This window comes from Accipiter gentilis, chromosome 14, assembly GCF_929443795.1.
Source record: "Accipiter gentilis chromosome 14, bAccGen1.1, whole genome shotgun sequence".
NCBI classification, from domain to species: Eukaryota; Metazoa; Chordata; class Aves; order Accipitriformes; family Accipitridae; genus Astur; species Astur gentilis.
Genome location: NC_064893.1, coordinates 17,436,129 through 17,461,273, shown reverse-complemented (window position 1 = coordinate 17,461,273; position 25,145 = coordinate 17,436,129). Strand labels below are relative to the sequence as shown.

At 44.9% G+C, this 25,145-nt stretch overlaps 1 protein-coding gene across 3 annotated transcripts; it reads left to right on the top strand.

Annotated features, from left to right (window-relative positions):
* The first annotated feature begins 1 nt into the window (after position 1).
* Positions 2-24,824, top strand: LOC126045908 (endoplasmic reticulum-Golgi intermediate compartment protein 3). 3 transcript variants are annotated; one of them, XM_049817586.1, is made up of 13 exons: positions 2-171; positions 343-413; positions 1,000-1,087; positions 2,409-2,528; positions 5,594-5,687; positions 6,862-7,027; positions 8,777-8,834; positions 15,634-15,665; positions 16,322-16,418; positions 18,092-18,156; positions 20,697-20,833; positions 21,787-21,842; positions 23,917-24,824. In XM_049817586.1, exons 1-13 carry the CDS (start codon positions 84-86, stop codon positions 23,994-23,996), a joined length of 1,152 nt encoding a protein of 383 aa, XP_049673543.1. In that variant the 5' UTR covers positions 2-83; the 3' UTR covers positions 23,997-24,824. The 3 variants fall into 3 exon arrangements, with proteins under 3 accessions (XP_049673543.1, XP_049673544.1, XP_049673545.1); XM_049817588.1 differs by having other exon boundaries at positions 63-146; XM_049817587.1 differs by lacking the exon at positions 343-413 and having other exon boundaries at positions 14-171.
* Positions 24,825-25,145: the final 321 nt, after the last annotated feature.

Sequence of the window (25,145 nt, the reverse complement as noted above, 5' to 3'; positions counted from 1 at the left end):
GGCCGCGCTGCCCGGCGGGGCGGTGGCGGGGCGGTGCCGGCCCGGCGCCGGAAGGCGGGTTTCGTTCCGGGCCGCGCGGCGCCATGGACTCGCTGTGGCGGCTGAAGCGGTTCGATGCCTTCCCCAAGACCCTGGAGGACTTTCGGGTCAAGACGTGCGGGGGCGCGCTGGGTGAGCGGGCGGGGTGAGGGCGGCCGGGGGCCGGCGGCGGGGGGGCCTTGCGGGCCGGCGCTCGGCAGCGGCTCGGGGCGGCGGCGGCGGCGGGCGGGCTGAGGCGGGACTGAGGCGAGGCGAGGCGGGCGCGACCGGCGGGGCTGACGGCGGTTCTCGTCTCCCCGACAGTGACGGTTGTCAGCGGGCTCATCATGGTGCTGCTTTTCTTCTCGGAGCTGCAGTACTACCTCACCAAGGAGGTGAGTAGCGGCGGCGGCGGCGGGGGCCCGGCCCCGCGATGCTGCTTCTGGCCGGGGCGGCCCTGCGGCCCGGGGCGGCCTGCCGTGCCTCCGCACCCCCGCCGAGCCGCCGCCTCCTCCTCCGCCGCCTCCTGCGGGCTGCCCACGCGGCAGCTTCACCCGCCGCAGATGTGCGTGGGGTTTTTTTCTTTCTTTCTTTCTCCGAGCTGGCGGCCTTGAGGCCGGGAGCGGGCTGCCCTTCCCCGAAAGCCGCTTGGCGCCAAGGGTGGCTCGGGGCTTCCTGTAACGCGGCCGCAGGAGAGCGTCTCAAAGTCTCTTCTCGCTGCCTCTGCCGCCTACAAGCAGGCAATGCAAAGGAAAGCGAGGAGGCTCCTTGCGGGAGCCCCCGTCCCCACCCCAGGTTCTAAGGTTCCCGAGTTAGTAGCTTTCTTAAAACAAAGCGTTAGAAATGGCAAGCGCTTGGCTGCGGTGGGAGGCAGCAGCTCAGGTGTCTCTTGAATCCCAAGTCTTAAAAATCAGCCGAGGGAAAGCGGCCTTTTGATTGGCTTCCAAGTGAAACAGGACTCTGTTTTTCCTTTGTTCCTAGGTTCATCCGGAATTGTACGTTGACAAATCAAGGGGAGATAAACTGAAGATCAATCTCGATGTTATTTTTCCACATATGCCTTGTGCTTGTGAGTCAGCCTTCTGAATGTTGGGAACAATTTTCATACTTGCCGAGGGCCCGACAGGCTCGGTGTGCCCGCTGCTTCCAAGTGCTGCGCTGCTGCTTGGGCCACAGACAGGGAGGAACTGGTGACCCCTGGTGATTCCGCGGTGATTCCAGCCAGGCCCGCTGGGCACTCAAACCAGCACTTCCAGGCAGGCTGTATTATTTTTCGAGGTGATACGTGAGGCTAAGATACAAACCCCCTTACGTTTCTGTACGGTGTGGTGCTTTGTCAGAGAGCTGGGTCACACTGAAAAAGCTGGCACAGCGTTCGGTGTTCGGTGCTCGGGACTCGAGATTTGACTGTACTGTTGTTGAAACACTTTAGAGTGTTTCTCCTTGGGAAGTTACTTGGCGAGGCGCAACTTTTCTGTGGTTTTTGTACTTCAGTTCTGACCGTAACGCCAATGCCATGTGATAACCTTTCCCCCAAATTTTTAAAACCGGAGTGAGCGTTAATAGTCGGATTACCTTTTAACTAAATTCAAAACAAAGCTGCAGGGTGAAGTGATGGAAAATCTTGCAAGTCTTACTGCTTACCACTACTGTGCACGTTATCCGACCGTGCGCTAATCTTCCCTGGCTCTTGTTCTGTTGCGGTGATTCCTTTGGGTAATGCATTGGGCTTTAAACACAGTGAGTCTGACTTCCCTGTGACCACCTGAGATATTGTTGCTCTTTGCCGCCTTCACGTTTAAAAGGGCACAGGAAGGCCAGAGAGTTTGGAAGCCCCTGGTGTTTTGTGCAGAGAAGCTGTCAGTCTTGTACGAGCATGTAGCCAGCAAGTGCATCACGGTGCTTTGATACCAGGCCAAGACCACAGACCCTCTCAATCTTCTTTGTGAAAAGGGGTCACGAGGAAATGTGCTGATGGTGAAGGGGGAAGGGTGAGGAGGTAGAGGGAGGGAGGAGGCAGCTTTCAACCAATTTGAAGCTTAACTCCTGTACTCCTGGAAATGGTTATGGGCTTTGAGGGGTTTGGTTTTGGTTTCTTTTGCCTTAAGTGTATTACCTTTCAGGGTAACGCTTTCTGGGCAGCTGGAAGCCGTCCTTCTGGTACATCAAACCCAACCCCGTGTTTGGAAGGGTCGTTCAGGGTGCTGCAACACGCGTTTTATTCCCTGTACGTCACTTGGCCCCAGCCATACACACTCTTCCACTTTGGCACGCTCTTATCGCCCTCGCTGAAAGAGTCTGTATTTTCACTGGCTGAATGCTTCCTCAGCCTGCCACAGGCCGTAACAAATGTGTGTTTATAGACTACTTTCCTTGCTCACTGATTTCAGATTTGAGCATCGATGCCATGGACGTAGCAGGAGAGCAGCAGCTGGATGTAGAGCACAATCTGTTTAAACAACGTTTGGATAAAGCTGGCAACCGTGTGACTCCGGAAGCCGAGAGACACGGTAAGGTGCTATTCTGCCTTTCTTGGATGGATGCTCTTGTAGTCTTTCCATCACTGTATGCCTGGTTTTGAGGGAACAAGTGACAGCTGAAGAGCTTTTAGAGACCACAAACTTTTGAAGAGTTTATAGCACGCAGATCTATTGAAGTGACAGATTCAGGTGAACTGCTGTTATACTTGCTACTTTTGCGAGGCAAATCTTTGCCTAGTCCCTCTGAAATTCGGACAAGGACTCACGGATGCATTTCAGGAATAAAGCTGCTGCGTGAATGCTCTTTTACAACTAGGAATCGAGCAGCTGTTCTGGCAAAACTGGGCTTTGGTTGTATCTTTAAATCACAGTGGGCTGGCAAATGGGACAACCTGGTTAGAGGAAAGAGCCTCTCTCCAGGGAAGGCTCCAGTGACTCGACCCTTAGGCCCAAGCTTGCACCTTACTACATTTACTTTGCGTGTGTTAATGCCTGCCTAGATAAATATATTTTAGTTGGTTTATCGGTTACAGGTTGTAGTAAGTGGTCCTTGGCTACCTAAACCTCGCCTTTACGTTCGTTTCGTGTTATGACTCATCGTTGCGCTTCGAGGCAAACCAGAAGCGATTCTGGCAAAGTGTTGCAATCTAACAGTAATACTGTCCTGACTTTTCCTTTCCAAAAGACGAGCTCCTTATTACTTTTTCTGGGAGATGGTGTAGTTCTACGTGTTGGCACGAGCTGAATTTGTTGATTTGTATCACTCAGGTTGAACTTTTCTGTTCTTGAAGTTGCAAGGCTAAACTAAGCCAAGAGCTGAACGATTGGTGGGTACGGGAGTTTCTCCTGCTGTCACGGGAATGTGGTGGTAGTGCTTTTACTGCTGTTTTGCTCAGCAGCCTCTCTGTGTTCAGAGGTTGTGGTGTTACAGACGTAATGCCTGGGGACAAAACCAGCTGTTCTGTATCTAATTCTCTGTTAAGGCATGTAGGCCTCCTGCCTTACTTGTACTGCCAGTCTCTGTTGGCATTACTCCGTCGTTGCTCTGGCTCCTTGTATAATCAAGGAAGAGGGCGAGAAACTCGTAAGAAGCGAATGGTCTCACCTAGAAAAGGCATTTCCAAAGAGATCAGATGCATCGCAGGCAACAAGCAATTTCTTCTGCTGTCTGGAAGAAGCAGGCGGCTAGTTTGGTTTCCATCAGCCATGTTGCAGGTTAGATCAGAAGCATCCGGCCATCTTCATTAAACTCTATGATTATCAGTTTCTATTAGTCATACTGACTTCAGTCAGTTACTTAAATGGCAGCTGTAGCAGTATGGACCTTAAATTTAGTAAAGCATACCCAAATTTCATGGAGTAGTATCTGGAGGCTTTTCCTAATCATAGTTAGATTAAACTAGTTAATAGCTGAATGATTTCTGTGGTAGGTTGCATTCTGTGCTTGGATGTTGTCTTATTCCTTTCCATTGAATGACGAGGAATGATTGAATTCTTTATTGGTGGTTCTTATCATTTCCTTCCTTTTAATGTGGACAGAGTTATCCAATTTCATGTATCATATCTGCATGCAAGTTGAGGACTGTGTTAATTGCAAGAAACCCTGCATGTAGAGTTCTATGTACTGCAGTTTCTTTGTAGTATCCAGACTATGTGCATCACCTCTGGGTTTATCTCTCTGAGACAACTCAACAGGCAGCTGCTGATTCCATTTAAAAAGCTGTTACTGGTTGCTGTGTCTTGAAAGACTCCATGCGTCGTGCAGGTGTTCTTGTTGAAGGGGTGGGAATCATGGCTTTGACGAAGTGTAGCGATTGTTTAGCTCTATGCTTCCTGGTGCTGTCTTTGAGTGTAATTATGAGATTAAAAGCCATACCACGTTTTGAACAATGAATTCTTAAGTGTGCTTTCAGCTGCTTTGAATGTTGCAAGCTTTAGAAAGTAAGTCTCACACAGTTGTTTACTAATGGGGATATTTTCCTAAAAGTTCTTATTTTCTTGAGGGTAGTTGCCATAAAGTATGTGATTAAAGAAGTAAGGCTAATGACTGATTTTCATGCATATTTCATACTTTTCCATTAAAATCTCTTTTTTCTGTGGCTAGTACAAAATACAGACATGTTTAATACTCGCTTCCATCTGTCTGTTATACCTCCCAGTCTCAACAAACAGGGCCCTGGTAATGTTTTATCCCCTCTGCAGTGCCTGTCTATGTACCTTATCCCCTTCCCCAGCATTAGTGATGCAAGGAGCCACCTTTTCAAGGCTTATAGAGGGTAGTGCAGCAGCGCCTGGATAGTGAGCCTTAGAGGGCTTTTGTAACGCAAGAGACCTGGTCCTGTCCTTCAGGGTTTGTGTGTTGAAACAGACTGGATTTAAGGGGGCCTCTTATTGTAAGAGCCAGTGGTTTTGTCCCTGTTCAGCCTTCTGCATGTAAGACCATGAAATTCCATGAGTTTGTGCCCCAGCCATACTGTGGCTGCACATGCAACACACAACGTGGCACAGACATTGTCAGAATTGTTAAGTCACGAAGAAGGTAGAAATTCCTTGGAGACTTCTAGGGAGCAGAGGTTAACGCGTGTGCCTTGTCAGCATTGTCATCTTGGAGGACTGGGTGCTGATTTTCCACTTGGGAGACTCTTCCTCTGATCTTGTTTCACAGCAATGTAGAACCATGTTCCCTACATGTCTTGGGACAGGATTCTGCATTGACTACCATTGACTGCTATTTAAAATGTTGTTTGTGTAACAGGTCCTGTTACAATTGTCGCCATTTACTGTGTGACATTGTCTGAAGTAGACAATGTTTTAACAAAGCCTTTAGGCAAGTAACGTCTGCTCAGCGCTCCAGCGAGGCTTACAGATAGCCAGTTCTTGCTCTGGAGGGTGCGTTTGAGATGACAGATGCCACTCTGCTTCTTAGTCTTACTTCACACCTCAACAGGCTCTGCGCATACCGTTTCAGGTGGGCTTTGGGTACAGGACACACAGCTTCCGAGTGTGTAGAACAGTTGTTGCGCACAGAACGGAACAAGAGTACAAGATAGTGTTTCTAGTCACGCCTCATCGCTTTGCATCCTCTTTTGTCTTAGAGCTGGGGAAAGAAGAAGAAAAAGTGTTTGATCCAAGTTCTTTGGATGCGGATCGCTGCGAGAGCTGTTACGGGGCAGAGTCGGAGGATATTCGGTAACCTTTACACCTTTTTGTATCTTCTTAGTGCTTGAAGTAATACAGTTATGTTGCATGTGTGGTTGTCTTAAAAATGTCTGTGAAGGTCTGTGCAATGAAATCCTCCTGGGCCCGCGTTCAGAGAATGATGAGAACCGTTGTGGTTTTGGTCTGCCTTTGGAAGCTGTGCTCATGATTGTTAAGACCGTGTAGAGTTAGGTTCTCTGGTTTGTCCACATGCCTGTTTAAGGGCAGCGCAAATTGCGCTACCTTTGCAGCAGCACAAAGGCTGTATCTCATCAAACAGAATCTTTTCTGGGGTTATTTGTTGTCCAGAGGGGAGCTGTGTAAATTATTTCACCGTTACGTGAGCTGTCTTGGAATGAAACCTGCTTATGGCTTTGCCTTCTCACTTCTGCTGCAGGCTTTGCATCCTTACGGGAGCAAAGACCAGGCATTTATCACTCTCACAACCAACAGGTGTCACTTGGTGTTTCTCATTCCTCCTACCTGCAAATTCCTGTAAGAATAGATCCGTGGTAGCCCATAGGTTCTGGACTATCCCTCGCTATTATTGTCTCTGTAGTAACTTGGTTTGTCCATCTGTCAAGTTGCATCCTTCCCCAGAGGTGTTTCCATCTTGAGGGAGTCATGATTCCAGGCTTCAGCTTTTTCTTTAGTCCAGCAAAACATGGAAGCAAGAAAGAAAACGGTTTCTTCCAGGGACCAAGATGTTATCCAGAGGTAGAAAAGTAATGAAGAAAGTTTGCCATTAACCCTCCCTCCACTGTTGATAGTCTTGCCCTAAAAAGAGAGGAAAGGAGGAATAGAAACAGGCAGGTGCTTTGTTCACATGGGGAAATTCCAAACTGCTCTGAGCTGTGGGACACTGATGTCATTTTTGCAGCAGATTTCTTTGCCCAGGAGTGACGTAGCTGTCTAAGTGGACAGGCAAAGCCCTCTTCAGACTCAAGCACTGCATTAAAAAAGCCTGCATCCTCATGCCAAAACCTCAAAAAGTATGTCAAGAAGCTCGAGCTCCTTCAGGAGCATGAGGCCACCTTTTAGGGTTCAGTCCCTGATGTTTGCTTTATTGCTTTGTTGAAGAAAAATCCACCAAGGATGCAAGTCCTGAGCTGGAGCATCTCTTTATAGTGAAAAAGATGGTAAGATGGTGCTTGTCTTTTTGCAGGTGTTGTAATACTTGTGACGATGTCAGAGAAGCATACAGGCGGCGAGGCTGGGCCTTCAAGAACCCGGACAGCATAGAGCAATGCAAGAGGGAAGGGTTTAGCCAGAAAATGCAAGAGCAGAAGAACGAGGGCTGCCAAGTGTATGGTTTCCTAGAGGTCAACAAGGTGAGAGATGGGGTTTGCTGTGAACCTGCTGCATGATGGTGATGACTGTGGAAAGGCAGAGTCAGGGCGTTCCTCTCCTTTTCCAGCTTTAGGTGTTTACAGGACTGCAATATAATAACTGGGCTCAGCCAGATGCTTGTGCCTGTAAAGGGGTTCAGTAGGAGAGTCAGGAAGAGTGGTGGGAAGGGGTTAATTCTCTGTTTTGTTGTGTGGGCTGGTAGGAAGCATGCTGGCTGGCGAAGCTTAGCTTTTCCTACCATCTAGCTAGTGAGTCTTTTTGTCGAGGTTACTGGAGGAGGAGAGGTAGCTTCATTGAGGTTAGAGTGTCCCACCTGCCTTTCTAATCTTAAAACAGATACCACCAGTGGATGCTGGAGATAACAGTAACCAACAGCTTGCCAGCAGAGGTGCTGGAGAGAGCGAAATGTTATCTTCCTTAGAAAAACAGTGGAAGCAAGGCTGTTGGAGTTGGTTGTCAAAGCTGTAAACACTCAGAGAGGTGTTTTTTGCAGCTGGTGTAGGAGAGTGTAGCATGAGATATACCATGTAACTATGTAACTACACTGTCATTTGGTGGGTTACCAAACCCAGAACACTTGGACATGCAGGGTATGTACCCAAGTACATTTTAGAAGTCAGGCCCAAGCTAATTTTTTCTTCTAATTCAAACTCTTCTGGGGTTTTTTTTGTTTGTTTTGGGGTTTTTTTTACATCTTTGTGTACTCTTCTTGGAGACCACATTCTTTATTTCTGGAAATTAAACCTTTTACTCACAAAGCCAGAGATTGTGATTTGAGCGTCATCATGGGTAAGGAATCATTATGGGACGCTCTATCACGAAGTGTGATGAGCAGGAAAGATTCAAAGGGAAATGCTGGAGGTAGCAAGGGTCCAAGGGTGGGTGTCACTGGGGAAATTTCTGGGAGCTGTTGTTATGCATGTGGAATTTTGCACATCTCCACTCTCATCAGGTCTGCAGGCACCCAAGGTGTAATGTAGCACGTGAGCTTGGCACATTCAGATCTTGGGGGGGGCGGCAGGTGTGGCGTGGCATGGCATGGCATGGAGTGTGTATGATTGCTAGTTAAGTGTCAGGGAAGATTGGCACCTAATATCCATATCCCTTTCAGATTCTAGGATGAAAGTTTAACAACTTTTGTCTTTTCTTTTTTGTGTTGTTTTTTTTTTTTACTGGGGAAGGGGGGTAGTGTGGTGTTTGTTTCTGTTTGTTTTTTTTGTTGTGGGTTTTTTTGGGTTGGTTTTGGGGTTGGTTTTTTTTTTTTAGGTTTAGTGCATTATTTTTATATGCAGCTTATTTTCATGGATGCATATGTAGGATCACTGTGGTTTGTTGTATTAAAGGTTTTCTTACCCTGCTTACTCTCCCTCTCAGTTACTTTCTCCACTCCTTTTTGTATGTTAGCTTTTTGTATTTCCTGCAGCAGCATTCAGTTCCCTCCCAGTAGACTTAATTCCTCCTTCTTCCCATTTTTATGTCCACTAAAGTAATGTGCATAGAACAGTTAGTATCAACATCAGTATGTAATTATGGCTTTCCACCTGACTGCCTGTGAGGAAGAGGGGAAATTCATACCTCTTAGGATAGTATCTGCTGATATTGTCACCTATGAAAATGAGTTACTTGCTATATATCTTGTACTGTTGTTTGGATTTTTAGATTTTTTTTTAAACCACTGCTTGATTTATATAGATTCAGACCTTTTAATGAAAGATTACTATCTCTTGCAGGTAGCTGGAAATTTCCACTTTGCACCAGGAAAAAGTTTCCAACAGTCTCATGTACATGGTAAAGTATTTTCTTTTTCCTGCTTATTGTTACCTTTTAGCTTCCAACTGTATCTTACAGTTTTCTTTGAATATCTTTGGATTGCTGTCCATAATAACAAGAGCACTGCTTCAGTGGGGAGGACATTGTTGAAGTTTTGTTACGGAGGTTTAGAACCATCATGAGCAAATAGAAGAGTGTTTTCTGGAGGTGCTGCCACATGGGTGTGGCAGAACTTGGAGGAGGATGTTTCTGGGCAATCTCAGTCTCACTTGTTCTACAAAACTTTGCTGCTCTGCTGTAAACCAACCTCAAGTAAAGTGTTAAGTCCAGGACTTGAATATCAGTATCTCTTGAAGGGATATTTTGCAGAATACCTCAGGTGAATTTTAAAGCAATTCAGAACTTTTAGAGTAAAATTTAAGTTGTAAAGGACTTCCTCAAGTGTATATATACAAGTACACAGTGGCCAGAATAATAGTGGCACTGTAGAGTATTGTAGAATGGTTTGGGTTGGAGGAGACCTTTAAAGGTCATCTTGTCCAAATTCCCTTGTGATGAGGAGGGGCATCTTCAACTAGATCAGGCTGCTCAGAGCCCCATCCAACCTAACCTTGAATGTGTCCAGGGATGGGGCTTCTACCACCTCTCTGGGCAACCTGTTCCAGGGTTTCACCACCATCATCGTAAAAAGCTTCTTCCTTGTATCTGGTCTGAATCTACCTTCTTTTAGTTTAAAACCATTACACAGTGTTCTGTTACAACAGGCCCTGCTAAAACGTTTGTCCCCATCTTTCTTATAAGTCCCCTTTAAGTACTGGAAGGCCATGATAAGGTCTCCCCAGAGCCTTCTCTTCTTGAGGCTGAACAACCCTAACTCTCTCAGCCTTTCCTCACAGCAGAGGTGTTCCATCCCTCTGACCGTTTTTGTGGCCCTCCTCTGGACCCACTCCCGCAGGTCCATGTCTGTCTTGTAGTGAGGACCCCAGAGCTGGACGCAGTGCTGCAGGTGGGGTCTCACCAGAGTGGAGTAGAGAGGCAGAATCACTTCCCTCGACCTGCTGGCCATGCTTCGTTTGATACAGCCTGGGCGTACGGTTGGCTTTCTGGGCTGCGAGTGCACATTGCTGGCTTTTTATCCACTAGTACGGCCAAGCCCTTCTCCGCAGGGCTGGTCTCAATCCCTTCGTCCTGCAGCCTGTATTGATAGCGGGGGTTGCCCCGCCCCAGGTGCAGGACCTGGCACTTGGCCTTGTTGAACCTCATGAGGTTCACATGGGCCCACTTCTTGAGTGTGTCCAGGTCCCTCTGGATGGCATCCCATCCCTCAGGCGTGTCAGCTGCACCGCTCAGCTTGGTGTCATCTGCAAACTTGCTGAGGATGCACTGGATCCCACTGTCGATGTCATTGGTGAAGACATTAAACAGTATTGGTCTCAGTACGGACCCCTGAGGGACACCGCTTGTCACCGATCTCCATCTGGACATTGAGCCATTGACCACTACCCTCTGGATGAGACCATCCAACCAATTCCTCGTCCATCCAACAGTTCACCCATCAAATCCATATCTCTCCCGATTTAGAGAGAAGGATGTTGTGGGGGATCATGTCAGAGGCCTTACAGAAGTCCAGACAGACAACATTTGTAGATCTTCCCTTGTCCACTGGTGTAATCATTCCATCACAGAAGGCCGCTAGGTTGGCCAGGCAGGACTTGCCCTTGGTGAAGCCGTGCTGGCTGCCTCGACTCACCTCCCCGTCCAACACGTGCCTTAGCATAGCTTCTAGGAGGATCTGTTCCATGCAGGCACAGAGGTGAGGCTGACTATGGTAGTTCCCAGGGTCCTCCTTTCTACCCTTTTTAAAAATGGGTATCGTGTTTCCATTTTTCCAGTCACCAGGGACTTTACCTGACTGCCATGACTTTCCAGATATGGAGAGTGGCATCTACATTGGCAACTACATCAGCCAATTCCCTTAGGACTCTGGGATGCATCCTCACAGGTCCCATGGACGTATGTATGTTTAGGTTCCTCAGGTGGTCACGAACATGATCTTTTCTTACAGTGGGAGGGCCTTTGCTCCCCTAGTCTTGTGGTCCACCCACTGGAGAGGTGTGGGAAGAGAGGTTGCTAGTGAAGACTGAGGCAAAAAATTTGAGTACCTCAGCCTTCTCCTTGTCCCTTGTTACCAGTTTGCCAGTCTTGCTCATCAGGGGGTACGCTTTCTTTAACCTTCCTTTTCAGACTGACATACCTGTAGAAGCCCTTCTTATTATTCTTTGCATCCCTTGCCAAGTTCAGTTCCAGCAACGCCTTGGCCTTCCTGGCCCCATCTATCCCTACACAACTAGGCAGCGTCCCTATACTTTCCCAGGATACCTGTCCCTGCTTCCACTGCTTGGTGCATTTCCTTCTTGCCCTTCAGTTTGACCAGCAGGTCTCGACCCATCCATGCCGGTCTCTTGCCTTCCTTTCCTGATTTCTTCCATGTGGGGATTGAGAGCTCTTGCGCTTTATGGAAAGCGTCCTTAAAGATCAGACAGCTCTGTTCTGCTCCCTTGATCCTGAGGGCAGTTTCCCAGGGGGTCCTATAGACTAACTGAAGAGCTGGAATTTTGCTTTCCTAAAATTCAGGGTCCTGACTTTACTCTTCACCTGACCCATATCCCTCAGGACTGCGAACTCCACCAGTGCATGACCATTGCAGCCCAGGCTGGCTCCAGTCTTGATGTCGCCAATTAGCTCACTTGTGTCGGTGACTGACAGGTCCAGTATCACATCTCCTCTGGTAGGGCTGTCTGTTACCTGTCTTAAGAAGTTACCCTCAGTGCACTCTGGGAGTCTCCTGGATTGCCTACGCTCGCTGTGCTACTTTTCCTGCAGATGTCGAGGTGGTTGAAGTCCCCCAGCAGGACGAGAGCCTGTGAGCATGACGCCTCCTGTAGCGGGAGTAAGAAGGCTTTGTCAGTAGGCTCCCCTTGATTGGGTGGCCTGTAGTAGACACCAACCACGAGGTTGCCTTTGTTGCCTCTGTCTCAAATTCTTATCCTAATCATGGTGATTACAGGTTGAGATGTGATGTTTTGACTCAGTAACATCTGGTAGAGGGCTTCAGGCTCTCGGCTTTGCTCACTCCCTCCCCTTGCTGCAACATTTTCTGTGTTGCTCCCTACCTCAATCACCTTTTCATGATGCATCCTTATGCCACTCATCAACTTCCTGCTGCTGTGCTTCTTCTGTAAGATATTTTCCTCCAGAAAATTAATACCCAGTTTGAGAATTGGTGTCCTAGCTCACCTTGGAGCAACGTGTTTGGGTAGCCATGTCTTGGGTTTCTTGCAGTCTTTGTGTGTTTATTGACAGAGTCCTGAGTGGCAGTAAGTGCTGTTTTACAGGTAAAGGACTGAATTTTGGAGTCCAGGGAGGCTTTGTGGTTGTTCAGGTCAGAAATGCAAGATGGGGCAAAGTCTTCAGATAGACAGCAGTTCTTAAAATGGTGTTACTAAAACAGTGAAGAAAACTAGGTTATATAAACCAGGCAGACTTCTTGACAAACTTAAGATGTTTTACAGGTCTCTTCATTTTACCTAGCTAGGCACTTAGCTGCAGTTACGGAAAGGAAGGAATGTGTTCATGTTTCTTCAGAAATAACAGTCTCTGGTCCTAGCTGACAGTCTCTTAAGATCTTCTGTTCCATTTCCTCATTGTTAAAGAATTTTCAACCATGGGTTTCTCTAGGTTTGCTTTATTCACAACTTGGAGTTGGGCCACCACTGCAGTGAATGGTGCACTTCCAAAAGTTTCCAAATCTTATATACCCTTTTGCCACCCATTGTCCAAAGTCTCTGTAATTTTCTAGCCGATTCTCTGTTCTCATATCTTTATCATTCATCATCTTATCTCATCCATTCTCCATTCTCATGTCTCGGTTCTTCCAAGATTGGTGGTCACAGGCAGAAAGTCTCAGGTCACCATCATCACTTATCTTCTTACACTTCAAAGGTACCTATGAAGTTCTAAATAAACTACTCAGGTTATTTTATTAATTTATCTTATTCTAAAGTTAATCACTTACTCCCATGTCTTAGGTCTAAGATGTATGATCCTTCCTCTGTTGATTCAGCTTGGCTGGATTCTAAGCCAGCCATGAAGAGGGAATCTCATAGAACAATTATGCAGCTCATAGATATTGTTTTATATGCACCTGCATTCTATTAATCATATCTAAACCAATATCCAATCATTAGTTACATGTCTAATATGAATAGTCTTAAAACAATAAGGCTTAAGGCCTAGTTCCTTTTACACTCAGTTTCTTCTCTAAGCAAGCTAAACAGCCTGTTGTTTTATGTTAAGCAAACTATGGTTAGCTACACATTTATCTGCAACCTAGAGTACATACATACATACATACTTAGCATAATCCTCAGTGATCAGAGATAAACCAACCTGTGGTCTGGTGGAACATTGTTTTAGAAATTGAACATATAAATAGTGTGTTTTCACAGAGTTGTAAATCATTTATTGGAGAGGAGTTTTATAAAAACTAATTAATTGGTGTTTTATCTGTGGAAGGCATGGCAGAGCACTGTGGGGAAATTTTGTTTTGGATAGCCATACCTGTTAAAATCGGTCAGGTGCAATGTAAACTTAGTATAACAGGTTAGGTAATGGCTGGTCTTTGTCAAGTGCTGCCCTTGAATTTCTCTGGTACTGCGCTATTACTGTAGGATTTGTCAGCCTTACTAGTACTCAGCTCCCACTTGAGAGGCTAACAAATGTGACTACCCAAGCGTTAAAGCTGACGTGATTAACCTTACTCTGGAGCAGCTCTGGCTGGAAGAACAGGCTCACGTAAAGCAATACTTACATTTTGGCCTGTTATGTTCTCTGACGTGGCTCATGACTGAAAGGGGGGTGGAACAGAAAGGAGCCATCAACAGAAAGATGGGGGAACAAAGACTGTTTTATTCCTTTGGCAGTAGGTCCAGTTTAAATGCAGATCCACCAGAGCTGGGATCTCTGTAGCACTTTGTTATTAACTGAAGGTTAGCTTGCTGGTGTCTGCACAAAAGGCAGTGGGACTTGACACTTCACTGGCAGCTAAGCCACTTAACTCTTGCTTTAAGTGCAAATGATACTGCAGCGTGAAACAGGGTGTTGCTGGTAACTGTTGAGAAAAATGGCATAGCATAATCCCAAGGCCACTTCTCCTTTCTTTCCTTTCCCTGCCCACCATTTCACATTCATTTCCAAATTTTTAGTGGGAGTTTCTTTTTTAAAGCCAAATAAGTTCTTTGATCCAGTTGCCAGCACAGGCACACAAACCACTGTGCTAGTGGCAGTGATAGGTCTGCATGCTTGTCAGAGACAGCCACAGGAATATCTGAAGCCGGTGCAGCTCTGAGCTCTTTGTAATGCAGAACCATTGCCTTAACTGCAGTGACTGCAGCCTTAGTTTCTGAGCATTGAACGTTTTAACTTTGAAATGCAAGGGCCTCTCCCTAGATCAGAGTGTTTGAAGGTGTATAGCTTAGGCTTAGCATTTCCTTTTCTAACTGTGCATTCTCTGTTTTGCATGTATATGTCTTTGGGTTTATAAGGGGTTTATAGGGATACAAGTAAAGCTTCTGGTGGTTTACTGAAAGATGTTAATGGGAAAAAAATGAGTTCACAGCACACTCATGTTAAATAAATGTTTTAGAGGGGAGGCTAGTTCCAATCAGTTTTTTAGGTTTGCAGCTTGTCTTGTGCTAGGCTGTATATCAGAAACCCTTCAAGGGAGCAGCATTCCTAATCTTGGTTAACAGCAGCCCTTGGTGATCTGAGTCCATCAGCTCCTCAAATAACAGCCCGTGATTTTTGAAGTGTGTTTTTCTTGGCTGAGGTGAAAGAAAGGTGAGGTCTGGCTCCCTGAGCATGTGAACTTACCTGTTAAAATGCGCCACAGCTTCTGTCTACTTTAAGATGACTGTGTCCCTTTGGATAAACCTGGTAGGAGCGATACTGAAATTGAGTTGCAAGTTGTATTTTCATCCTGCGACTGATGCTTCTGGCACTGCCTTAAGTCATTTAAATAGCCAACTGAAAGATATCCCGTTGCCCATATCTTTGCCAGATCCCTCCTGGGGGTGCATGGTGCTGCTGTTGTTGTCATATTGCTGCATGCAGGAAGAGCGGGGCGGGGGGGGCAGGCCAAATTGCCCAAATCCTAGCACTGGTGAGAGTTTACCTTGGCCTCACCAGTGATTTGCAAATACCCTTCTCAGGCCGGCCCTGCCAAGTCTTTTCCTGTCCTTGTGTGTACTCCAGGCAGCCAGTAACAGGGCTGATAGAGCACTGAGAGTTGCTAAGATGATAATGGTTTTTGGAGGGCACTTGCACATGATATTAAGGCGTGTGCTCTTCTCGGTTGTTAGTTTAGATCTGCTGTGTCTCTGTGTTTTACAGTAGTTAGAGGAGTTATGCATATCAGGTGGTGACTGAGATAGCAGTGAAGTTTTCCTTGCTTGCCCCTGGGATCTTGTTTTTGCCATAGATTAAGAATACATTCAGGTGAGGACTGAAATACCTGATCTGAAGTAACCCCAAGTTAAAGTTACTTTCCTTCACTGTAGCAGTGGGTAGTCTATGTCAGGAGGGGAATTGTAGCAGTTTTATTTATCACATGCCCTACTGGAAGCGAGAAACCGAGGTGATTTTCTTGCCATTTTAGATCACAATGGAAATGAGACGAGCTCCCTTATAAGCTAGCATAAAGTAGATAGGCTCATTATTGCAGTCTGAACTATATTGTTAAACTATGTTTCTATTGCAGTTCACGATCTGCAGAGCTTCGGACTTGATAATGTAAGTGTTCCCAAGACAGTGTTCTGGTTCTTTTGGTCTATTTTCCTTCTGGATTTCCCTCCCTTTGCCACATTGAGATCCTAGTGTACTGATCCTGGCCGGATTTGGCTTTATGGCTCTGGGCAGAGCCTGGGACCTGCTTTCACACAAGGCTCTGAAGTATGTTCTGGGACATCTGTGTGTTGCTTGGCAAGCTTGCTCCCCTCTTCTGGAGAGTGCCTTGCTCCTTAATCTGTGCTTTCCAGTTTTCTAAGGCTGACATTTTCACAACTGCTTCTGGATCTGTTGGAGTTTGCCTTGTGCTGGAAGGAAAGCAGATGATAACTGTACCTATGCCACCAAGGTGCTGACAGTGTGGTTCTATGGCAGGGAGAGGAGCGGGTGGGAGAGCCTGCTCTGTAGATGGGAGGGAGAAGCAGCAGGATCTGGGGATTTCCAGCAGGAAAAGGAGAAATTCCACATCTTGGAATCTCCCATGAATAAATAAGAAGAGCAAGTGCTTTGTAGTTTACTGTTAGGATGCGCAGAGTAAGGGAAGACCTGTCTCTGTTCCAGAACCACACTCAGAAAAATACACAGATAATTAACTTTAGGCCCCTTACATTGCCCCTTGGATGCTGTGCAGTTGTTTTGAGTTATTAGCATTTCTGTTTCAGATCAATATGACGCACTATATCAAGCATCTCTCATTTGGAAGGGATTATCCAGGCATTGTGAACCCTCTGGATGGGACGGACGTTGCTGCACAGCAAGGTAAAAGCCTGCTGAGAGAAATCTCTTTTTAAGTGTCCATATTAATAAGTGTTAGAAGAGAACAGGAGCAAAGTTCCTGGTCTTTCACAAGAACCCTGACAGTGTTGTGTAGAACGTGGACTCCTCCACGTTGTGCTCTTTCTGGAAGAGCTGCCTCCATTCACGCCAATGTGTTTTCATTCTGTGATCTTTCAGAAAGATCTGTCTTTTTAGTGTTCGTGGATGCACAACAGCAGGTACAGCACATCATCATTATTAAATGCCTGCATCAGGTGTAGTTCAGGGAGAGCCCTGTCTAGCTACAGTGCACAGTAGGAGGTAACCAGAAGATGCAGGAGAGAGAAAAAAAGGCCTAACTGATAGTTGCTGGAGAGTCATGGTGTCTTCCTGACCTTGGTCTACCCAACAGTAACAGCTGAACAGCTGCAGTGAAGTTGAAATATAGCTGATCTTTTCTAGATAGCTCCAGTTTGCTGGCTTGAGAAGGAAAGGCAATTCTGTCCTCATGTGCTGCTGCTCAAACTCTAATCTTGGTTTATTCACACAAGCCTGCTTGTGTACATTTTCTGTGAAAGATCCTGACTGTACTGCTTTATATGCCACTGCAGAGATTAGTCTTTTTTTAGATCTGCTGAAGTCTGCAAAGTTTGCGCTATAAAGCTTGGAGAGAGAAGTCATTTGCTTTGAGGTGGTGGTAGGATTGTTAATCTTACCTGAATCTGCTCTTTTAAATTTTCCACCATTGATTTTAATTCTTGTACCCAAATCAAAGGATGGTGCTTAAAATAAAATACAGAAAAATGAAAAGGTATGATAATGTTCAATACGATTGTGATGCTGTAGTTTTTCTGAGAGGGGGCCCGTAGCTGGCTGGTAAAATTCTCTCTTTAGGCTGCAGCTTTCCATCCTGGGCCTTGGAGAACCAGTTGGCACATTCTTGAGGAATTAGGACTGAAGACGTGGTCTGGAAAAGAAGTCCGAGAAGTAGATTGCAGGTCAAATTTATGTTTACTGCAGACCAGCTAAAGATCTTGTATATGAGAATGACTTCTGCTGTAGAAATGGATGAATAATCTTTTCCTGTAGGGAATTTCACAGAAAACAGGTTTTCAAAGCGACTGCTTCCATTATCTGTAAGAGAACTGAAGGGACAGGCTGGTCTGAGGCAGCAGGAGGGGTACTCCTCCTATTTTTTATTGTTTTTTTCACTGATCTAGATCTTCCTTTTCATCTCCTGATACGATGAAACCCATGCTTCTACAGGAATAAACTGTAGCGTTAATTGACATTGATAGAGGATTCTCATTTAGACTTGAGTATGTTTTCTTAGGGCTATGCTGTTAAATATAAAGGTTTTCATGAGCTAAAATAAGAATTTTCAAGAAGTTGTACTGGTGAAACTATAGCAAGAAAACTGGTTTGTTAGAAAATTTTCCATTTAGTCAAGGCCAAAACCAAGTTTTGGGTTTGGTTAGAACAGGAACAACATTCACTTTGGCAAAAGGAAAACTCGTGTCAGGCATTAACTTTACTGTCCTTGAAAACCTCCAGTAGCTGTTGTTCGGTAGACACAAACTGGTTTTGTTCAACTTGTCAGAGAACATCTTTCTGCACGTGTCAGTTAAGCTTTCCAGCTCTTCACTGGTTAATTGTGTCTCTGTCTTTGCTTATAGCTTCCATGATGTTTCAGTATTTTGTCAAAGTGGTCCCCACGGTGTATATGAAAGTAGATGGTGAAGTAAGTACCTTTTTTCCCTATTGCTTTGGCAAGTGAAAGCCTTCAGACTTTCTCCTCATATTCTGACGCTGACCATATCTGACCTCTGGTGGAAGTGAGACTATCTGTTTGACTTTATTCAGATCACCACCCCAGCAAGAATAACAATTTCTATTGTGTAATGTTATCTGTTATGTTACAGCAGTGATGAAGCAGAATTCAGTGTCTTCCATCCCACCTAGATCAAAGTGACCATGCCACTTTCATCGTGTTCCCTCATGAATCCCTCATAGTGCATGCTCAGGAGAAGTCAAAGCAGCAGATAGATCCTAAAAACGTTCTTTGGAGAGTAACCCAAGATCAGCTTGTCTCCAATTTAAAAACTCGTTTAGCCTCCAAAAGAGTGTGGCTAGACTTCCAGCCCTGCTTTCAGAATATGCCCTTCTTTTGGGACAGGTAGGATAAACAAATTACCAAGGAGATAACAAGGTGAGATGAAGATCCTGAGAGCACAGACAAACTTATGCTCTCCTCTGAAGCCAGCCTGAGGGAGCAGAAAGAACTGTGATTTCTTTCATTCATTTGGAAGCATTCACGTGGGTTGCCCTCATCATTCTGTAGCGGATCTCCAGAGAACCTCTTTTTAAAAACCAAACCATACCAAACCTGGCAGTTATCGTTATTTGGGCCTCCATAGTCTTAGGGCAGCAGAATGATGTAAGCTGTTATGTTTCTTTTGCAAAGAAGACACCAGTAGAGGCAGCAGCTTGACTGTTGTGCAGACTTCACTGCCAGTGCTACCCATTGTACTTACCTAAGCCTGTGAGGAAAAGACAGGTGCCATATGCCCCAGTAGCTCTGTGAACATTCACATACAAGACAGCTTAGCTCACTAGCTGTCTCCCAGGTTTTAATTCTGTATCTTCTATGCTGCTTGGGTGGTCCGTGCCCAGCTTCCCTTTAAGGCCAAAGCAGCTTCCTCTGAGATGAAACCCAAGTGCGGTTCTGGGGCTTGTTCAGCACAAGGACTGATCTACCTGTGGATGAAACTATGCCAGATTTTGACTCTCTTGTCCTACGCAGTTTTATAACGCTGTGCAAACCCACAACACTGGGAACCCTTACCACCTCGGGCTATTCACCCAAACTCATCCCGCTCTCGGGCAGGTACCACGTATCCTTGCTATCAGAACAACATACTACTGCACATCCACGCAACCTTCATGTTTGCTTTAGGCGCTCCAGAATGTAAATCACTGGGAGATTATTAGTTATGTCAGAGGCTGCGTAGGAACCACAAATCTGAGGAGCCACACAGCCACAGTAGGTACAATGCAGACCTTCAACCAAAGCCATCCTAGAGCAGTGTGGGCAGAGCGGTCTGAGAGAATCCATTGAAAGGTAGACGTAGTTTGTATTTCTTCATCTGCCCTAAAGATTGAAACTGTTTGTGAGACTTGGTTCTCATGTGATGAATCCTTATGTGGACCACTCTTTCTTCAGTCCCCTGCCTAGAAAAGACAAAAAGACCCATCTGTTCTTTCCTGGAAGTTGAATGGAAGTTACTTGCTATAATGTGATATTGGGAGAACCTTCAGACCATGTTTGAAGTTCATTCTGCTTGGGTTCAGGATGCCTCTGCAGTTTTTGTGGATGATTGAAATTCCTGAAGTAGAAAGGATAGTTAATCAGAGCCCTGTTCTTAGGGCCACCTCCCAGTATGCCATGGCTTCTGTTTCTCTTGATGCGATCTCGCACGCTACTGTAGAGCTGTTGTTCAGTTTTCAAGGGACTTCTCCTGTCAAAAGAATTGCTTTTTATTAGTCACCCGGAGAGGAATCCATGCAGACCATGATGTAAACCAGGGGCTGTGTTATATATTCAGTACTTGGAACCCTGAAATGTGGAATTTGGTGAAGAAACTGGATAGTATCTTTCTCAGCTTGGACTGTAATTTGTGTCAGATAGCTTATTAGGGATGATAGAACATAATGTCATTTTACAGAAACCCAATTGATTTGCTCTAAGAATGGGACCAGTATGAACGTGTAGAAGAATGGCAGGGTGCAGAAGAATGCTGTAGGGTGATCTTAATTTATGTAAAGATGGGCAATCTGTGTCCTTCTGCAGCCCTGGCACTCTCCTGCCTTTATGTATTATTTCCATTTTTCTCACTCTTGCATATATATGGTTTTCTCGTATCAGTGCTGTCTCCTGAAGCATGCTTAGGTGGACTACTTTTTGGTGGAAGATGACGTGGACTTGGGGTTGAGGTCGAGAGGAGCAGCTTGTGCCGTTACTTGCCAGCAGAGACCAAAACAGTCTGGCCTGGGGACTGATGCATCACTCATTCCTTGGGCTAGCTGGGGCTTTAACTGATAGCCTGTAGGGAAAAATAGACTTCATCCTGATAGTGCTTTTTTATGACCCTTTGTAAGCACTGTCAGGCCCCCCACAAGTGAGTGGGCAGGGTTACACTGATACAGTTCACTGAACTCATGTTTTAGTAGCCTTTCCTATTCCTTGTTAACAAAACATTTGCTGTGTTTGTTTCCTGCTAGGTGGTAAGGACTAACCAGTTTTCAGTTACACGACATGAGAAGATAGCCAATGGGCTACTGGGAGACCAGGGTCTGCCTGGTGTATTTGTGCTATATGAACTTTCGCCCATGATGGTGAAGCTGACAGAGAAACACAGGTAAGAGACATGTCAATCTATATCATCACCCTCCATTGATTTTTGCCATTTTGCATAGCTTAAGACTCTATCCTCACTTAGACACAACAGTGCAAACGCCTGAAAGCCATCCAAGCCCCTTCCCAGTCAGTGGAGAGGAAGAGGCACTCCCAGATGCCCTTTCTCTCTGTGTGAACATCTGAAAGGGATTGAGGTTTTTCTGATACCACCTGAAGCGTTTTAATCCAGTATCAAAACGGAGGAGGAAACTGGTGCAGCAAAGAGAAGTCTGACATAATGGTTCTCGGTCCAGACTAATTTCTTCAAAGTCTTTTTTAATGGGAAGACTAGATTTATATAGCATACCCATCTTACCAACACTTACAGCAGCACCCAAGCTGATCCAGCCTGCTTACTCACTCTGCATTTGCTAGAGCTTTTCTGCATGTTGTTGTCAGTGTGAAACATCCTTTTTCTTTCCGGATCCTCTGTTAATCACATGCATGTAGGAGAATGGAAGGGGTTGTAGCTGTCTGATCTTTCAGGATCATAATGAGGGACAGCCAATGTCTATACTTAAAAATGTATTTACATGTGCTTAGGGATCTAATTTTTGTGTTACAGCAGCCTCCTGTGCATTCTGCCTGCATAGGAATGGATAAAATCTTAGGGACTAAAATTCTGTCCTTTAGGCTTATAAATTCAGTACTTGCCTCCTAGTGTTACCATTGAACTCACTAGAGTGTGCTACTCTAATGCTACTCAATGCTGCTTAGTAAAAGTATCAGTGACAAGCTCCATTCTGTAGCCAATAGGTGTTATTTAATTGTTAAATATGTTAATTTTCAGCTATTAATATTTATATAATGCATACTTATGTGCTATGATGAACGTTATGATAATTAATTAGGTTTTATTAGTTGTTACTTATCTGACATACCGGTATCTGAGCTCATGGTGGTTGTTCATTCTAGGTCCTTTACACACTTTCTCACGGGAGTTTGTGCCATTGTTGGAGGCATATTTACAGGTATTGAACCTTTTGATCTTTTTTTCTTTTTAAAGTGTAAACATTTGCCATCTTACTCTTTCTAAAGTGTTCATGGCTAGTGATAATTCCCTGTTTGGGGAGAGATGATTTCAGCCTTCAGGAGGGGTATATAGCATGTTTTGCAGACCCATGGAAGTGGCATCAGATTGTAAATAGCACTGCAGGTGATGTAGACCTATTATAATATTTCATTTGATGAAATATTTCATTTCATTATAATGTAGGCCTATCATAATATTTAATTCTGATGATCTACAGGACATTTTGTTTTCAAATAATGTGGTACTTCACATACTGTATGAATGCATCTGTACTGTTTTCCTTGGCCAGCTTGGGTCTGTAGACAGATAGTTGCTTTCATGTGGAACCAAAGCCAGTAAAATCTGTGAACCCAGGTTGCCATGGGCCTAGCCATCTCAGAGGTCTCAGACTGTGTTCCCAGACATAGGAGCTTCAGTGAGTGGTCTGCAGGGACTAAAAGGAGCCCTCACAGCTAGATGGGGTCCTGTAAGGAGAGGCTGTTCCTGCAGAGCTATTTGAGTGTCTGGACTTTGTTCTCAGTGCTGGCTTCTGGAATAGCTAATCAGTATCTGCTCAGCTCCACGTGTGTGACAGAGACCAGTCTTGGTCCAGCCTTGCACTCCAGCTAATAACCCAGGGTGCTCTGAAACACAGTCAGAGATGTTCACGTGGCTGTGAAGGGCCAGCCTGGAGATCTGGTCAGCAGATCTTAGTGGACCTCAGAAGCCAGCTACTATATCACTTAACACCTGTATCACATACCTATATCATGTAATACCTTTATCTGCAAGGTTTTCCCATCACCTGAGATGTCACAATGCTCAGTTAAGCTGATACTGTTAAACAGGATTTCTGTCTCTAACAAATTTGATCATTCGTGTTCATTTCTATGGCTGACTCGGAGAAACACTTTAAAAAATTGTTTTCATGACAAATGCAAGTGCCCTCTAGCACTGATTAGGTTTGACAGCCAGTTCATAGTGTTTGCTGCCATACACCGTGTTCAGACTCCGTATTCTAGAGGACAGATTAAATCAGCTGCGTAACAGTTTTTGTGTTACAGCATCAAATTGATTCCACAGGTAGATATAATTTCAGGGCAAAACAACCACAGAAGACAGTCATCTGAAGCATTACTCAAAGACCAGATAGTAAGGCCAATAATTCCATATTCTACAGAAATAAACAGAAGACTCAGTTCCCATTTTAGCTGCTACTCTTTATATAATATTGAAATGTCTGTGTAGGGCCAAGTAATTGCTTACTTATTCCTTAGATTGAGGTGTTGAATAAAACAGAAAAGAACATGAAGCTTCGTAAAGGCATTTAAAATACTTTTGCTCACTGGCACCCTGTGTTCCCTCCCTGGCAGGAGCTCAGGGTTCCTATCCTGTGCAAGCCACCTTGATGGATGCAGGGTTGTCTGGGTTTCGTGGTGCAGTAGACCCATTCTGAGCTTTTCTGTGGTCCCAAACAAGCGGTGAATTAATAGGCTCCTTCAGTGCTGGAGAGATTTGGGAAAAATACTGCAGAAAAATCCGAAGGCATCAGTTTGTTTTGCTTTTTGTCCTTGGTGGGTAAACATAGCAGTCTTCAATAAAAGGCATCCATCAAGGGCAGCATCGAGTAGAGTAGCATATTTTTAAGGTTACTGTGAAATGAGTGAGAAATGGGAAACATGCCATTCCTGGCAAGCTGGGTCAGGGCAATGACATGGCATAGAGCTGTCAGCATCAGCTTCCTCTCAAAACTCTTCTCACTCATCAGTAAACACAAGTGACTCGGCCTGTCTCATTTTTACTTCTGCAAGAGAGATCTTTTTCTGGAGAAGCATGATTACCTCTGTCCTGCAAGCTGGATCTTGTCTGTCTGATGAGATGAGGACCTTATTCTTCTGAGCAACAGCAGCTGTTTTCTGTCTGGTGGAGCTGGAATTCCTTTCCACTGACAGAAGGGTTTGTGTTTTCTTTCCCTGGGAGTTGCTCTCTGTTTGAAGCATGTCTGGCTTGATCCATCTGTTTTTTCCTTCTAGTTGCAGGATTCATTGACTCCTTGATCTATCACTCAGCACGTGCCATCCAGAAGAAAATTGAACTTGGGAAGACAGCATAAATAAGCAATGACCTCACCCCACAAAAAAAAAACAACCTCTAAGTAGAACTAAACAGATTCTTCAAAATACAAGTGCTCTTCTGAGTGCACAAGAGAAGAGATTTGGAATTACCAGATGGCCCTGACTGCTTTTATATTAGTGTCCCATTGTTCTTTGGCGTTAATTAGTGGATGGAACTGCTTGAACCTTGCTGCTATAAAGATTAGCCATCTTGTCTGGCTGTGCAGACCCTACTGTAAAAACCCTTTTGTGTCAGTCCATGTTCATCCAGTTCTGCCCCCCTACCCAAAAGAGATGCTGGAGATAACTGCATTCTGTTTGCCTCCAGGAATAATGTACTGTATTGTCATGAGACCTGGAATGGATTGAAGTTGCCATCAAATAAGCTTTCTAGCAACACCATCTAGCTTTTTTAATTTTTCTTAAACATGTTCCTGAGTGAGTGTGCTGATGCTGTATGCCAGATCTCTGTGAAAATGTGCCGAATCCCATGTGCTTTCCTTCCAGCTGTCCTGGGCAACATGGTGAGACCTAGCACTTTTGGGATGTGCTTACTCTACTGTGGGGCATTGCAGTTGCTCCAGCGGGCTCTTCTAACAAAAGATGCAAGTTGATGTTTCAGCAAAAAAAGTGTTTGGAGTTTTAATTGATTTTTAGATTGGATTGTGTTTTTCACTTCCCCTCTGTTTATATTTTGAAATAAAGTCTATCCTCTGTGTGTTTTGGTAAAGCATTTGGAAGAATAATTAAATTATTTGGACTAATCCTGGTACTGAATTGGAAATTATAATTAAAAAACACACCTGCATTGTGATGAAGTATGTGGATGTCAAGGTGATGGTGATTTTTTTTCTTTTCTTTTTAATGATCTACACAAGTGAGTAAAGTGCTTGGTATGTGAAATTAAATTGGAAGAAATTTGAAAATAATGAGAAAAAATATTGTGGATTCCTGCCTCATTTTGAGGCAAAACAGACTCATTACTCTTAAATCTCAACTTTGGATTTGCTTTGGTATTAACTCTAAACTTGGTCCAAGCAATTGGTCTAACAGTGCACAGCGAGTGACAGGCACAGGATCAGATAATGCAGAGAGAAAGCTATTTTATAGTTCATTTGAAAATAGTTTTTGTTGTTTTGTTTTGTTGT

Bases quoted from the DNA above. Each gene is read 5' to 3' on its own strand.
- LOC126045908 (XM_049817586.1), top strand. From the start codon at position 84: ATGGACTCGCTGTGGCGGCTGAAGCGGTTCGATGCCTTCCCCAAGACC. The intron at 5,688-6,861 runs GTAACCTTTACA...GTCTTTTTGCAG, and splicing joins GCAGAGTCGGAGGATATTCG to GTGTTGTAATACTTGTGACG. The intron at 15,666-16,321 runs GTAAGTGTTCCC...TTTCTGTTTCAG, and splicing joins AGAGCTTCGGACTTGATAAT to ATCAATATGACGCACTATAT.